The sequence below is a fragment of the Fukomys damarensis genome, unplaced genomic scaffold (assembly GCF_012274545.1).
Source record: "Fukomys damarensis isolate Sample0158 unplaced genomic scaffold, DMR_v1.0_HiC HiC_scaffold_29, whole genome shotgun sequence".
Taxonomy (NCBI): Eukaryota; Metazoa; Chordata; class Mammalia; order Rodentia; family Bathyergidae; genus Fukomys; species Fukomys damarensis.
Window position 1 is genome coordinate 17,470,179 of NW_022900941.1, and position 15,489 is coordinate 17,485,667.

The 15,489-nt window shown below is 35.6% G+C and overlaps 2 protein-coding genes across 14 annotated transcripts in view; one reads left to right on the top strand and one right to left on the bottom strand.

The window, feature by feature from the left end:
• Positions 1-6,873, top strand: part of Ccnt2 (cyclin T2) — a 46,498-nt gene extending 39,625 nt beyond the window's left edge. For 6 of the 7 annotated variants that reach the window (XM_010606189.3, XM_010606188.3, XM_019204830.2 and 3 more), the window contains 2 exons: positions 4,406-4,476; positions 4,971-6,873. In XM_010606189.3, coding sequence (XP_010604491.1) covers positions 4,406-4,476; positions 4,971-6,398 — 1,499 coding nt within the window. In that variant the 3' untranslated portion in view covers positions 6,399-6,873. The remainder of the gene's footprint in view (positions 1-4,405; positions 4,477-4,970) is intronic. The other variant, XM_010606190.3, reaches the window with a different exon arrangement.
• A 7,832-nt stretch (positions 6,874-14,705) lies between these two features.
• Map3k19 (mitogen-activated protein kinase kinase kinase 19) overlaps positions 14,706-15,489 on the bottom strand; it is a 75,811-nt gene continuing 75,027 nt past the window's right edge. For all 7 annotated transcript variants that reach the window (XM_033757151.1, XM_010606177.3, XM_010606180.1 and 4 more), the window contains one exon: positions 14,706-14,990. In XM_033757151.1, coding sequence (XP_033613042.1) covers positions 14,924-14,990 — 67 coding nt within the window. In that variant the 3' untranslated portion in view covers positions 14,706-14,923. The remainder of the gene's footprint in view (positions 14,991-15,489) is intronic.

The following is a 15,489-nucleotide window of genomic DNA, read 5'->3' on the forward strand; positions in this document are numbered from 1 at the left end:
GGGTTTTTTTTTTTTTTTTTTTTTTCCTTAAGGGGAAGGTCACAGTTTGTACAGATTTCAATCCATAATTGCCTGGCTCCAAGGCAGTGGCACATGGGAGAGGAACAACAGTTCATGGCAGCGTAAGACAGTAGCAGAGCAACCAGGGCAGCTTTTCAAAGAAGAATGCTTTTAAGTACTGTAGGTTAATAGGACAAGAATACCTATTTAAAGTATATATAATTTTCACATGTGTAAACTTAGTCTCAGAGCTCAATGGTAGAGCACAAGCTTACATGTGGTAGGCCCTGGGTTCAATCACCAGCACTGCAAAAAAATAAAAGTTGTGTAAGCTCAAAATTGAGTGTTAACTGTAGAAGATGCTAAAGAGTAAGCTGAACAGATTTTTCTCGGTAACCCTTCTTGCTTTTTAGTGCCATTGTTGTCTTGCATTACTAAACATGAATGGATAAGGGCAAATTGAGATGCAAATTCTGTCATTTGTGAACCTGAAATTTGGGAATCTCCCAGATCTGATAAGGAAAGAATTTATCTGATGGAGAAATGAGACAAAGTGTTCAGAGATGGGAGATTCTTGAGATTGGGATGGTTTTCACCAAGTAATGTAGATTTCAGAAAGGAAACTAGACTGCTTTTGTTTGCAAATAATTTAGTTTGCTGAAAATTAGTTGGCAAAATTTTATTTTTGTTTGCAACCTGCATCAGATACATACATGCCCATAGCCATCTTTTCCTACATAAACATAGCCATCTTTTCCAAAATTGTAGAATAAATTAAGTTTGTGAACCCAGGTACCACTGTGTTATACTACTTACCTAACTGATAAGAAATGAATTTAGCAGGTTTTCACTTTATTCTTTTTTGTGCTTTTCCCAGTTCTCTTTAGAAATTGAGACTAATGGGAAAACAGGATTCACATTTGTTACTATTGCAGAGAAATGGATTTTTACATTCAAATTTTTTTAAACTTTTATGTGTTATATAAAGTGGGAAAGAAGCTGCTTTAGAATTGGTGAGCCGTAAGTTCTCTGTTTCAACTACATAACTTTACTGTTGTAGCTGGGAAACAACATAAACAATAGGTGAATAGATAAGGCTATATTCCAATAAAACTTTGGTTTTATTTACAAAAACAGATGACAGGCCATATTTGTCTAACTGGCCATATATAGCTTGCCTACTCCTGTTCTTTGTAAGATCCCTTTTCATTTTTTCCCTTCTCAGTTTCTCCTGAAGTATATATTTCATATAATATATACTGCTACCCAATTATACTGTTTTCCTTAAATTGTCAGAAGTTTTCTCAGTTTAGTCAGAGGAAAGAAAATCTTCAGTGAATTGAAATGACCTCTCAAAGCTAATTGGACTTTAGTAATGAAATCTGTTCTGTAGCTTGAAAAGTAGCTTGTCTATGTACTGTCTCAACTTCAGCAGTCACTAAATTAAGGCATAATTTTTATAAAATAATTTATGTAGGAAATAAAACAAAAACCTGCTTTACAAAGTGACTAGGATTTTTATTTTTTACTTTTATTAATACATGTTCACAGAAAAGTTACTAGATTTTTTGGCATAAGAGCCACATAAAATATTTCTCCACTTCGATTCTGAAAAATTGAAGTTCGTTGCTGATAGCAACTTTTGATCACTAGAAATGTTAGAGTACTTAAAAATGTACCTGAAATTTATCATGATACATGCAGTGTTCATACTTTTGTTATTTATTGAAGTAATTCATTTAATGCCTATTCCAGAAACAACATCAGCTTAGATTTATAAGCTTTTGGGGGGGATGTATGTGGTCTCTCTCTTTTTTATGATTAATAAACCCTTGCATGTTTCTTTTGTTTTTTGTTTTGGTACTTATAGAAAAGAGTACATGATTTGTTTTAAGGCTTTGTTTGGCTTGGTTTTTTTGTCTGTTTAGTTGGTGGTGGTGTTTTTGTTTTGTTTTTAAGCAGTGCTGGAGTGTCTGTCATATTGTGGGTAAACTACCACTGAGCTACACTCCCCTGTGTTTTTGTGTTTAAATTTTTCTATATATTAGCATTGTAAGGGAAAGTCCTCTTTTTAAACATGCTGTGATCTTCACATTAACAGATTTTCAGATTATTCCTTTACTACATAAAATGTAATGGAATAGAAAATGCAAAGCTTACATTTTGTGTCTGCTATATGGCAAATTTTGAACCAGAAACTTTATATGCTGCTTTTATTTTTTGTACCGGAGATCGAACTTGGGACCTTGCACTTGAAAGGCAGGCTGTGGAACCACTGAGCTAAATCCCCAGCCATTTATATATGCTTTTAATGTTTGACAACCAAGCTGTTAAGAAATTGAGTGAAAACAATTTTATGTTAACGTTGCACCTCAAGTTCAAGGAGAAAAGTAGCCCCTTTTTTTTCAAATGATGAAGTAGAAGTCCAGGCATTAGATTTTACTTTATTCAGACTTGATCATGAGACTATCAGAAAACACTTGTGAAATTGCCAAGGAAGTTGAATCTCGAAAATTAATAGATTTTGGTTCATGGGTAAATTAATGTCATACCCTTTCACAAGCTAGTTTTGGATAGTACCATGCTTATAAACATAGTGCTATAGGAATTTTGTATGCTGTGTGCTTCTGGGGGTTATTTGTCAGTCTTAACATTTTCCTAGAATAGTTAGCAGAAAAGATTAGCATTTGTATTAAAAAATATTAAGTGACTGTGCAGTCTCTATTCACATAGCTTCCACTTCAGTATTGGGTTGTCTTGGCATTATTTATATAATGGGTATTCTAATTCATTTGACTAACATTTGTCTTGAGAGTGGCCAGTATTTATGAGTATATTAGGAAATAAAATAATTTATCATTACTGTACCACTTTGGAAAAGTGGATCACCTTACTGTAATCCTAAACCTAACAAAACTGATAAATTTATGGCAAGGATAATTTGCTAATAGTGTTGGTTTCTAGAAAATATGAATATAGTGAAGGAATTTCTTTTCTTTTCTTTTTTCTTTTTCTTTTCTTTTTTTTTTTTTACCATTTAATTTTGAAATAACTTTAAACATGAAGAAAGAGTTCCTCTGTACCCCTCACTCAGATTTTCCTAGTGTTAACATGTTATATAGCAGTATATGATTATCAAAGCCAGGGAATTAACGTTTTACTATAATGAAACCACAGGAGCCGGGCATGGTGGCGCAAGCCTATAATCCCAGCACTGGGGAGGCTTAGTGAGGCAGGAGAATCACAAGTTTAAGGCTAGCCTTGGCTAAATGGTGAGTTCAAGGCCAGCCTGAATTCACTACATAGCTAGAGATCATGTCTCAACAATAACAATGGCTATGATAATAATGAAATCACGGATTATCTGGATTTTTCCACTTTTCCCCATTCTAGGATCCTATGTTCCATTTAATTGTCATGTCTGTGAAGTTCTTCAGTCTTTCTGTCTTTGATAACCTTGACATTTTGAAGAATAATGGTCACTGTTTTGCAGGTCATTTCTCATTTGAAGCTTCTCAAATGTTTTCTTATAACTAGATTAAATTGGAGTTTTGGGGGATAAGAATACTGCAGAGAGATTATTCCCTGCTTCGTGCATAGAAAAGAGTATGTTGTGTTGATATATTTTACCACTAGTGATGATCACTTGATTAAGGTGGTATTGCTGAGCCCTTCTCCACTACACAGTTACATTTTTCTCTTTGTAGTTCATAAATATGTTGGGGAAGATAGATTGGGGTTATTTTTAAAAATCCTTTGTACTCTTTTGCCTACTAACTTTAAAGAAGCCTTTGGATGTTCCCACAACAAATATTACTATATTTTTTGCCTAGTGGAGATTTTTTAATGGAGATGGATATTTTTAGTACTATTAGATTTTTTTAGATTCTGAGTATGGAAGTAAAATCAGAATGGGAAGTGTTCTTTCAAAAAAGGACCCAACACACTGGAGATTTAACTTAGTGATGGCACCACCTGCCTCTCAAGTGTAAGGTCCTGAGTTCAATCCCCATTACCTCATTAAATAAATAAAGGACCCAGCTGTGGGCTGGTGTAGCTCATTGGCACAGTGTATACTTAGCATGCACAAGACTCTGGGTTACACAAACAGTCCACTTCTGCATATGCTAAGGATTGGACAAAGGTTGATAATGTAGTGGCACTTCAGTACACGAACTTGATTCTTTCCATGACTGGTTGCAGCATTCATTCCATGATACTGGGTTGTAATTGAATTCATAGAATAAATTTTGCAACCAGAATCATGGAATAGAATTAAGTTCGTGAACCAAGGTACCACTATAATAGAGATGAGCTCAGAGGGTTCCTTTTTAATATTACCCACTTGAGGAAAACTTAAATCTTAAGATACCTTCTAAGTTTTAAATTTAAATTTTATTTTTAGAGCTAACACATGAGTTTCTACAAATATTGGAGAAAACGCCTAGTAGGTTGAAGAGGATTCGAAACTGGAGGGTAAGAGTATTGGCAGGATTTAACAGAATCAGTTTGTCACTTATCTAACAGTTATATAGCTAATCTGAAATTATGTGGTTAATAATTTTCACTATTCCTAAAAGCAATATTCTATAAGCTACATATGTTCATAGTTTAACTACTGTATCCAGTAGAATTTCTAAGTATATCCTCCATTTTATTTTTAAATCTCACAGTGATTGTGATGGAAATAATTATCTTTGTTTTACAAATGGAGAAGTTGTATTCTAGACAAATTAAATTCATGTCTCAAATGCTGGGCTAGGATTTAATTTGTATGTAATTCTAAAACCAGGGCTTTCAGAGCCTTCTGTTACACCTCTAAATTAAGTTGTTTGTTTACTGGCAGCCTAAAACCTAGAGCCCTGGGTGATTTTATTTTCATATATTTAAAATAGAGTATTTACAAGCAAAAAAAAACTCACATTAAATCCCTGTGCTGTCACCGCTTCTTTTGTATTTTATTTACATAGGCTGATCAGCCGGTTAAGAAACCCAAAGTAGACGGACAAGTAACAAAGACACCACTTCTTGGTTCATCTTTGGTCCCGAATTCCATTTTAGTAGATAGTGTTACTGGTGTACCTACAAACCCAAGTTTTCAGAAACCATCTACTTCTGCATTCCCTGCACCAGTACCTCTAAATTCAGGAAATATTTCTGTTCAGGACAGCCATACATCTGATAATTTGTCAATGCTAGCCACAGGAATGCCCAGTACCTCATATGGTTTGTCATCACACCAAGAATGGCCTCAGCATCAAGAATCAACAAGGACAGAACCAATATATTCACACAAACAGGAGGCGTCTTTGTCTGGCAGCCAGTACAACATCAACTTCCAACAGGGACCTTCTATATCACTGCATTCAGGATTACATCACAGACCTGACAAAATTTCTGATCATTCTTCTATTAAGCAAGAATATACTCATAAAGCAGGGAGCAGTAAACACCATGGGCCAATTTCTGCTACTCCTGGAGTTATTCCTCAGAAAATGTCTTTAGATAAATACAGAGAAAAACGTAAGCTAGAAACTCTTGATGTCGATGTAAGGGATCATTATATAGCTGCCCAGGTAGAACAGCAACACAAACACATGCAGTCACAGGCAACAAGCAGCAGTTCTGTAACTTCTCCCATTAAAATGAAAATTCCCATCACAAATACTGAAAAACCTGAAAAGTACATGTCAGAAAAAAAGGAAAAGAGTGGATCACTGAAATTACGAATTCCATTACCACCCGCTGATAAAGGCACCAGCAAAGAAGAACTGAAGATGAAGATAAAAGTCTCATCTTCAGAAAGACACAGCTCTTCTGATGAAGGCAGTGGGAAGAGCAAGCATTCGAGCCCACATATTAGCAGAGACCATAAGGAAAAGCACAAGGAGCACCCTGCAAACCGCCACCACACCAGCGGTCACAAGCATCCCCACTTGCACAGTGGTAGTGGCACCAGTGGCAGTAAACATAATGCTGATGGAATACCACCCACTGTTTTGAGGAGTCCAGTTGGCCTGAGCAGTGATGGCATTTCCTCTAGTTCCAGTTCTTCAAGGAAGAAGCTGCATATCAATGATGCCTCTCATAACCATCACTCCAAAATGAGCAAAAGTTCCAAAAGTTCAGGTAGTTCATCTAGTTCTTCCTCCTCTGTTAAGCAGTATATATCCTCTCACAACTCTGTTTTTAACCATCCCTTACCCCCTCCTCCCCCTGTCACATACCAGGTGGGCTACGGACATCTCAGCACCCTCGTGAAACTGGACAAGAAGCCAGTGGAGACCAACGGACCTGATGCCAATCACGAGTACAGTACAAACAGCCAGCATATGGACTACAAAGACACATTCGACATGCTGGACTCGCTGTTAAGTGCCCAAGGAATGAATATGTAATCATTTGTTTAGGTCAATTTTTCCTTTACTTTTTTAATTTAAAATTTGTTAGGATGGAAAACTTTCTCCTGATCTAGCAGTGGTAACACTTGCTGTTTCTGCCACTGCTTCAATATTTGTAAGTGCTGCTTTGTTCTTCATTCTGAAAAGAAGAGATTATAGTAAACGAGTCTTTATCTCCACGTATGATAGTGTTATAAATACTGTAAAAGCATGGAAGGTGCAAAACTTATTTCTACAATTGCAGCTAAGAACATTAGGGTGAATGGCTGGCTGCTTCTAGGAATATAAAATGCCTCAAGCATTATTTATAATTTTGAATACTGTAGTAATTTTTTGTTGTTGCTTGGCTTTTGAATGAGTGAAAATTGTTTTCTTTTGTGTATTTATACTTGTATGTATGATTTGCATGTTTCAATGATAAAGGGATAAAACAGTATACTGACAACTGTTTACAAGAAAGTGGAGGAAAATGTACATACATTTTTGTATGTTTAGATATTACCATAAATACTCAGGATTGGAGCTGCTTGTAAGTATAACAATGTACAGAATAACTTTATTTTCTCTTGTCAGAGTCCAACACTAATCTGAAACAAAGGTGGCACTTTTTCATGTTAACCTTAAACTCTAGGCCTTACTGGAAGCCGCTGAAGAGGGACACTTCACTACCAGATGGGTATGCAGTGCCACAGGTGGTCCTTTACACTGTGAGGCACTCGGTTTTTGCCTTCAGAGGTTCTGACCAGATTGGCTGCTGAAATGGCCCCTAATTCTCTGAAGGCTTGAAGAAAAGAATAAAGTTTACATACTCTTGATGTGAAGTGCATTTAAATGTATGTTGGCTTATTGCAGTATAAAACAGCTGTTCATAATTATGTGGATTACTGTGATTTGAAAACTAAATTCACAAAACTTACATAGTGAAAAATTAGTAAGTTTTTCCTGAAAGAACTTTAACACTACGTATTTTAACAGTAAACAGGAATCGCTTTTTCTTTAGCATTCAGAACGACACCATATTCTTAAATATTCTCCTACCCTGAAGCGTATTTGTGTGTGATGTCTTATTTCTTTTTCAGGTAAATACAGTCTTCCTTATAAAAATGAAATTAAACTTATGCTCTCTTAATTATTTTTTATTCTAACAAATAAATAGAAAAGATTACTGACTGTGCATTGTACCTGTATTTATAGCTTATGGTTGCTATCAGAAAGCTCTGTAGAAGAAAAAGATCAACCTCCAGGCAAACCACTAGTGGAGGTTTTACATTTGTTTGCACATCTCAGTATATTCCTGTTAAGGTAAAGTTTGCACAGTCATCTGACTCCTGATTGAATGATAGACTTTAACTTGTTTAAGTTTGTTTTAAATACCAATAGTATGGCTCTTGTCTATTAGCTTATCTTGACTTTATTCTGTGGTAAATCTTGGAGTTTTTGAGTATCTTTGAAATGGGTTGAATTCAACTTATGTTGAACTGAAAAACTGTCTTAATTTTTCCGCTATAAATGAACTATTTTTGTTACAAAGCCACTGATATGTGCACAATTGTAACTTTACTCAAATACTTTGTGGTTGTAAATAATAGAGTTTAATCTGTGCTCTACTTTTATTTAGCAGTTATCTAAGATAACTATTATTTCATCAATGTTATTTGAACTTGGGATACTAGGAGCCTCTTTCTAGGGACTGTGCCTAGGTAGCATGTCCTCACATTTGTTCTTGCATAATGTTAGTAATTTTGTCATTATATGTAACTTTATTGCTCTGTATGGCATAATATTGTATCCATAAACATGGTAATTTTGATACAGTTATACTTTTACAGTGGTACATGATCCAAGGACTAGTATAGAATTAAGCTGAGGGCAAGATGAGGGAGGGAACGGTTCTGTTCTTGGTAATTTAGATGTGAAACCTCTACAGAGCTATCATGTGAAACAACATAGGGTGGTTGTGCTACTGTATAATTGGGGATAATACCAGGAATTTTAATAAGATTTTGCAAAGAATATCCAGAAAAGTAGTGAACTTATTTTCAGTATGACATAGAAGACAATGTGAATATTTAAGGTCTGTGACTATAGTTAAACTTTACTAAGAGTTTGAAGAATTGTTTTGAAATGTGGGAATAAAGGTAATTTTGTTGAATCTTTATTGGTGCTAATGATGGACAGTTAAAAAGATAGCTAGTATATATTGTTATGGGTCAGTACTTACTAGTACTTCCAAAATTAAATTTGAGATGCTATGTATTAATTTTTCACTCTGTAAATGTAATTCTTTACAATGACTTTATTTATTAAAGGGCAGTCAGTTGTGATTTTTACAGGATTGTGTGAGCTATTCAAACTCTTTAACCTCTGAACAGGATCTTAAGCTTCCAAAATCACGAAGGGGATAAATGCAGAAATCCTTTTAAGTTTCATTGCCATTAAACAAAAACTCTTATAATTCATATTACCATGAGTTTGCTTCAGCCATCTTATTTGCATAAAATAATTTATCGGCCTGGTCCCATTAGACTTTACCAAAGAAAAAGACTCAGATGAATGGACATTACTGTGAGTCTTACTGTAAGTAGCCATAAATAAACCAAAATAATATCAAATTTAGGTGTGAAATTCCACATGTGCAAAGTACTGTTAAGGTGATACATTTTTTATGAGATTTTTTTAAATATTTGAAATATTAAAAAGCATTATCTTTAAACATCTTATAAAAGAGTGATTCATTTTTAAGTTGTCTTTTCCCTGGATCACAGATTTGTTACCTTTATGCAGAAGCACATTACAAACAAAGGCTTTACTTCTACCTCTTTCAACTAGTTCTTCGATATCGAGCTGTGCCCCCTAAATATTTACCTTGGCCACTTTAAAATGTAATTTCAGAACCAAAGCAAAGCAGTGTTTGCAGAAACATTTTCAGAAGTCTACTGTACAAAACAGGCGTAACATGTTAGTGGTTAAGTACCTATTAGTGGTTAAGACCTTGCAAAAAGTCATAGCATCCATCCCAGGTTTCTCTTTGAAAGCAGTTGAATTTGTACCTTCATCTTCCCTCTGTGTGCAAATTCTTCAGGTTATTCAGAGTCATTTAAAGAAACTTTCTACCATGATACATGGTAAGGAATGTCATGGCTGATGCTTATATTACTTTGTATGGACAGTTCATAATTACTAGGTTAACTGACCTTGGCTTGTCTATCCTCTGACCTAAAGAAACAACTACTGTGGCTGCTGTGCTTTCAGAGAACCAGTGTTGAGGATTTCTGTTACCAATACCTTGCCTTAAAAGGTTTTAAGCACATAGATTCTTTTATATTCTATTTGAAAAGTTAAATTTTTATTCCTTAACCAACCTTAGAAATAAACTACTGCTTATATATGCACAAATATTAAACACAATATACCCACCTGATTGATAGACATGTTAGGGTTTTTCATTTATGAAACTTAAGGATTTATTTTTAACACGGTACCACCTGTAAAAGAATATAGTTTTATTTTTATCTCACCATCCCATTTTTGTTTTTTGTTTTTACCATACCTGGTTTTATCTGAACAAAATAGTTTCTCACCTGCCATTGTACTTACCTTGCTAGGTAATGTTTAGGATGTTTTTTGCTGGGGAAATTGCAAGCCCTTTTATGAAGGACCCTTGATTTGATATTTCATTGAGCAGTCTTTTCTCATGGGAAGCAGTAGGATTCACTGACCACAGTTATACAGAAAAAGGATCAACAAATGCCAGCCTCTGGAGAAACTTGAAGTAACCAAATTCAAGCTAATTTAGTAAGCAGACTAAATCTGACAGATTTTTGCACTGGAAAAGCAGTACATTTTGTCCCTGTCCAGTTAGAGTACTAAGTAACAATATCAATGTTAATTTGAGAATTCACACCTAGAAACTGGACAATTTGATCAGCTGGTGAAACTTGTTTGTTCCCTCTCCCCTCCCCCTCCCCCTCCTTCTTCCTCTCCTCCCACATATGCTGAGGATTGAACACAGCTACTTTCCCAGGATCTTGCCAAGTCACTAAGTCACTAAATTGCCCAGAATAGGTTCAAACTTTTGATCCTCCTGCTTCAGCCTCCCACAGTGCTGGGATAACAGATATGTGCCACCATGCCTAGCTGAAATTTGCTTATTTTGTAAGAGAAATTTGTCTGAAACATCTGTTCTTACAATCAAGATCATCTTAGCCAGTGGAAATGAAATGCTCTAAGTATTTTAGCATGCTTTAATTTCTTTATTTCAATGTCAATTTGGGACCAGCTTGCTTTTACCTCTGTGACTCCTTTTTCTGTTGCATAATTTGCCATCATCTTTTTCTGCCTGCCATATTCTTTCAGTGGGTTGATAAGATATTAAAGGTTAGCCGGGTGTGGTGGCTCATGCCTGTAATCCCAGCCCTCGGGAGGCTGAGGCAGGAGGATTGCTGTGAGTTTGAAACCAGCCTGGACTACTAGTGAGTTCCAGGTCAGTCTCAACTACATAGTGAGACCCTGTCTCAAACCTCCGCCTCCAAAAAAAAAAAAAAAAAAGATATTAAAGGTTGCATGGCTAGGAGCTCTTGTCTCATAAAGGTAACTTAACCTTTTTGCTTTGATCCATTAATCTCAAGTAAATTCCTGAGGGTTAATTTTATTTCCAAGTATTGCGCAGAAACCTTGCTTAAAAGCCAATGTATTGACATTTCTATTTAGTAGTTTACTTTGATTTGCCTATTAAGTACTAATGAGACCATTCTTAGTAAGTGGTGAGTACAGTTCTATTTTTTACGATGTGTCTTTTCAAGCAGCTTCACTTGGTTAGAATACCTCACAAATACTGTGTTGTAAACAGTGTTTGGAATTCTATTTTCTAAATGTACTCAGAACCCCCAAGGATGGCTGAATGGGATGTTGGCTGATAGAAAATCCAGAACAGGCATATGTGTGTACTGGCATGAATTAATCATTGAATTTGAGCTTCTCATATATAAGAAATTAATAAAATGTGTTTATTAACAGCATAAATCCAAGGCTCTAACATGTCTTGTTACAGTGAGTCAGGTGTAACTTATAGTCCCTGGGAAATTGTGGGAACTTGGTCTCTAATATAATTGACTCTTTATCCAAGTAACATCATCAGAGAACAGTTTCTGGGATTACTTGATTTACAAAATTTTTTCCACAATTCCGGTTGAAAAACAAATTGGATGAGAACCAAATCAAATTTCAGTGTCCATGCTGAATGCAACCATTGAATTTGATTTGGTTCTCATCTAGTTTGGTTTGCAACCAGAGTCATGGAAAGAATTAAATTCGTGAATCAAGGCACCACTATATATGGTCAAATTCCAGTCTTAGCCCCAGGGCTTAATAGAGTATTGGCCTTGGATAAATCATTTGAGTTTTGTACCTTCATTTCCTTCCCTATAAAGTTTCATTAATCGTACTTTCCCTTTTAATATTGCTGCTGTCTCCAACCTCCCTCCCCTCCACACAGGTTTTCCTGTATCTTCCACTTGAAAGAAAATGAAGCTTATTGCAATAACTTTAATAAAAGATGCAAAAGTTATCTCATAAATGTATTTATTTAAGCCTAGATGTAAATAAATTCTTTAAATCACATTAAGAGATTGTGTTGGTAACACAATAAGGGCTTTTTCTACAGTACAGTACTGTAATTTTTGCTGATTGTACTGTACAGTACTATAGTTTTATGTTCTGTTATACATTATAGTACTCCATGTAAGAATTGTGCAAATAAAAGTGAAGTCATCAAGTTGTAGTTTCCTTTGACTATTTCTTTGTTCTGAATATTGTAATGTACATACTATATACAATTCCTCATTTAACAACCTAATCATAGGCCCATAATTCGGTCATTAAATGAGAGATGTCTTATTCCATTTAATCAAATTTGTCCAAACCCATTGTCCCTCCTTTTCTCCTGCTGTTTGCAGTATTTTTAAATTATGTTTTAGCCCTCATATAAAATCTGCCAATTCCCTTCCTTTAACACCACCTCCCAAAATTGCCTCTCTAATGCAGGCTCAACATATTGCCATGAAATGAAGATAAGCAGTTTATTTAGGCCTTTTAAATGCCCAGATATATCCCCAAGGTCAGTTTTCTGTAGTCTTTAAACTCAATGCGGGCTTGTTTTACAGGTGAATTCATCCATAGTTTTCACAATTTTACAATATTTTTTAAGAGGGCAAGTAGGCCCTGGGTCATGAATTAGACACACCAACGTTGGTTATCAATAGATAGAAGTGCCCCCATTAGAACTAATTGGCAGAATCACCAGGAAAGCCTTTTTGAATTCAAGTTTCTACATTTAAGTAGTTGCTTTAAGCTGAGTTAATAATTGTAAGTGAAAAGTAATGACTGGGCCTAGCAAATAATGGAGAATTTTGGCTGCTCCTTGAGCAGATTGATTGCATTATTATCTTCCAGTTGTTCATTATACTACAAAAGGAAGGACTGCTTACTCTGGTGATCTTGTAGGAGGGAATGGATGTAGTCCAGATGTAGAATACTACCCAACTTCCAATAATTCAGAGTTTGCACTTTCCTCTGTCGTGCCTCCTAAATAATGAGAAATGTCCACAGTGTGAGGGTTAAAGGAGGTTAAATTTGAGATACTGCATCGCTACTTTTTAGAACTTGGGAGTTAAATTTTCTTTGGTTGAGTTTGGGCCCAAAGGATAAAGGAGTATTTTTAAATGATAAAACGGGTTTGGGGATTTATCTCAGTGGTGCTGCCGCCTGCCTCACAAGCACAAGGTCCTGAGTTCAATGTCTGGTACCAAAAAAAAACCATAAAATGAGCTCTTTAGAGTGATTTAAAGTGGGGAATTGAAAGTTGTGTTAGCTAAACTCATGGATGGGAAAACAATATAACATAAGTCAACAGTGGCTTGACCCACCATTAAAGTACACAGAATCAAACTGGACTTCAGCCTTTGTTTACCCACGTGTCTGGTATTTTGCTTTGAGTAAAGCAGTCAGAGGGTACCTGGTTTCCTTAATAGAACAAATCTGAAAGGCAGCAGGAAAAGGCTTTAAAAGTTGTACAAAGCAATCCCAATTCCACCTACCAGTTAGATGGCCGTCAGAAAATTATCTCTGAACCCTATTTTGAAGATTCTTTTCAATATTTCAAAACCGTGTTGCATACTCTCAGTAGAAGGGTAGATGTGTTTAACCAACTTCATAGGTCCATTAGTGTGATTTGTGTACCCAACATGTTTCACTCCCTACCCTTTCCCCACAGGGTTGGGGAAAACTTGAACATAGCTCATTGCTTCAGAACTTAACAGATTTTTTTAGTTTCTAAGTTTCCCTAGTAGGATTTGAACTTGTAATCATCCCTCAGCCTTCATAAGTGTTGTAATTACAGGCATGTGCCACTGCACCTAGCTAGATGTTTTGTTTTACCTTTATGTCATATCAGGTCATGTTGATATTCAAGTGAGTAAAATAGTAAAGGTTGTGCCTTTGTGTCAGGTTTTTTTTTAAACTGTACAAATGAAAGAAGTAAAATGTTTTTATCTTACCAGGGCTACATTTCATATTCTCAAAAAAAAAAAAAAGTTAATTTTGACAAAGCCTGATACTAGTGTTAGAATGTTCATACCATCTTGAAGTGGTGGTAGCCGATAAGATATAGCTTAAATCAGTAGGTATCAAAATTTAGTGCTAAATCCACAGCAATAAAAACCTTATCAAAATAGTCCAACTTAAAGGAGCCTGTATGAATTCTAAGAACTTACCAGTGTTTCAGAAGTGAAAGTTTGCAAGGTGACTTCAAAAATGACCATTCAGTCAGTAGTGGTCGAAAACTGTTTGAGAAGATTTTATGCTGACTCATTCTCCCATGAGATCTAGCTTTTGTCTCCCGGCCAGTTTGGGCTTAACTAGTATGTGTGGTCATGAGCTAACTTACTCTGCAAAGAAGTGAAAGCTGTCAGATTATACTACAAGTAACCCACCTAGGAAATACCACAGTTTAGGGCCCACCTTAAGTATTCTGACTTACTGAACATGGAACGCCAAGGCCCTTAGCTCCTGTTAGGCCTTGAGTTCCTGGAATCCTGAAGGTTAGGACTGCTGCTGAGGAGCACGATCTAGAATCTCAATTTACCTTCCCATCTTAGAGTCTTCTTGCAAGAATTAAATGTATATACTCACCAGGCAAGATGATACAGGTTCTTTATACAATTTATTTAAAACTATGACATGAAAATGGAAAAGCCAGAAATTAAAGGGAATATATATATAAAGCAATAAAGATTATAGTTCCTGGATAATCAAAACTATAAACACTGGAATGGGTTCTCATTTTAAATATTGCTCTCATACAGGTAATACTCAGGCTTGAGGATGCTAATATGTAAGATTTTTAGTGACACTGTAGAATCTGGTTAAAAGATTGAATTTCCAGTGCAAAAACAAGAATCTCAACCATCATTCCCCACAAGTAAGCAGTAACAGCATCAAGCAGGCCTGGGAGCAATCTTGTGTATTCACTGATTTCTCTTCAAGAAGGAGTGCTTCAGAAGCTGGAGAGCAGAAGGTCGCTCGTGCTGGTCCCTAGGAAGTGGAAACACGTTAGGAGCAGGACCCTGTAAAGTGACTGCCAACAAGATCTACTTGATTCAGATGTAGACTTTAAAGATGTAAATAGAACTGCTGACACAGTCCAACAGACCTAAGTTGAGTCCAGACTCGAGTAATCTTAAGTCACTTAAACTTTCCTTACCAGTAAAACGAGGACAATACCTACCTACTTCATTGAGAGAAATAAATAATGTACATACAGCATTTCAACACAATAGCAGGTCAGTACTGTTATAGTTTAGATTTTCTTCAAGAAATTTAAATATTTGGGAAATCTATCATTCAGTAAGCCAATGAACCTTTGAAATAGTCAACAGTTGCAGTGGTCTATTCCAAAGGCATTTGGTTAAATTGTCTTTTTATTTTAGAAAGTACTGTGGCTCAAACAGATCCTTGTACATGGTAGGCAAGCTCTGTACCACTAAGATATATTCCTGGCTTTTTTTTTTTTTTTTTTTTTTTTTTTTTTTTT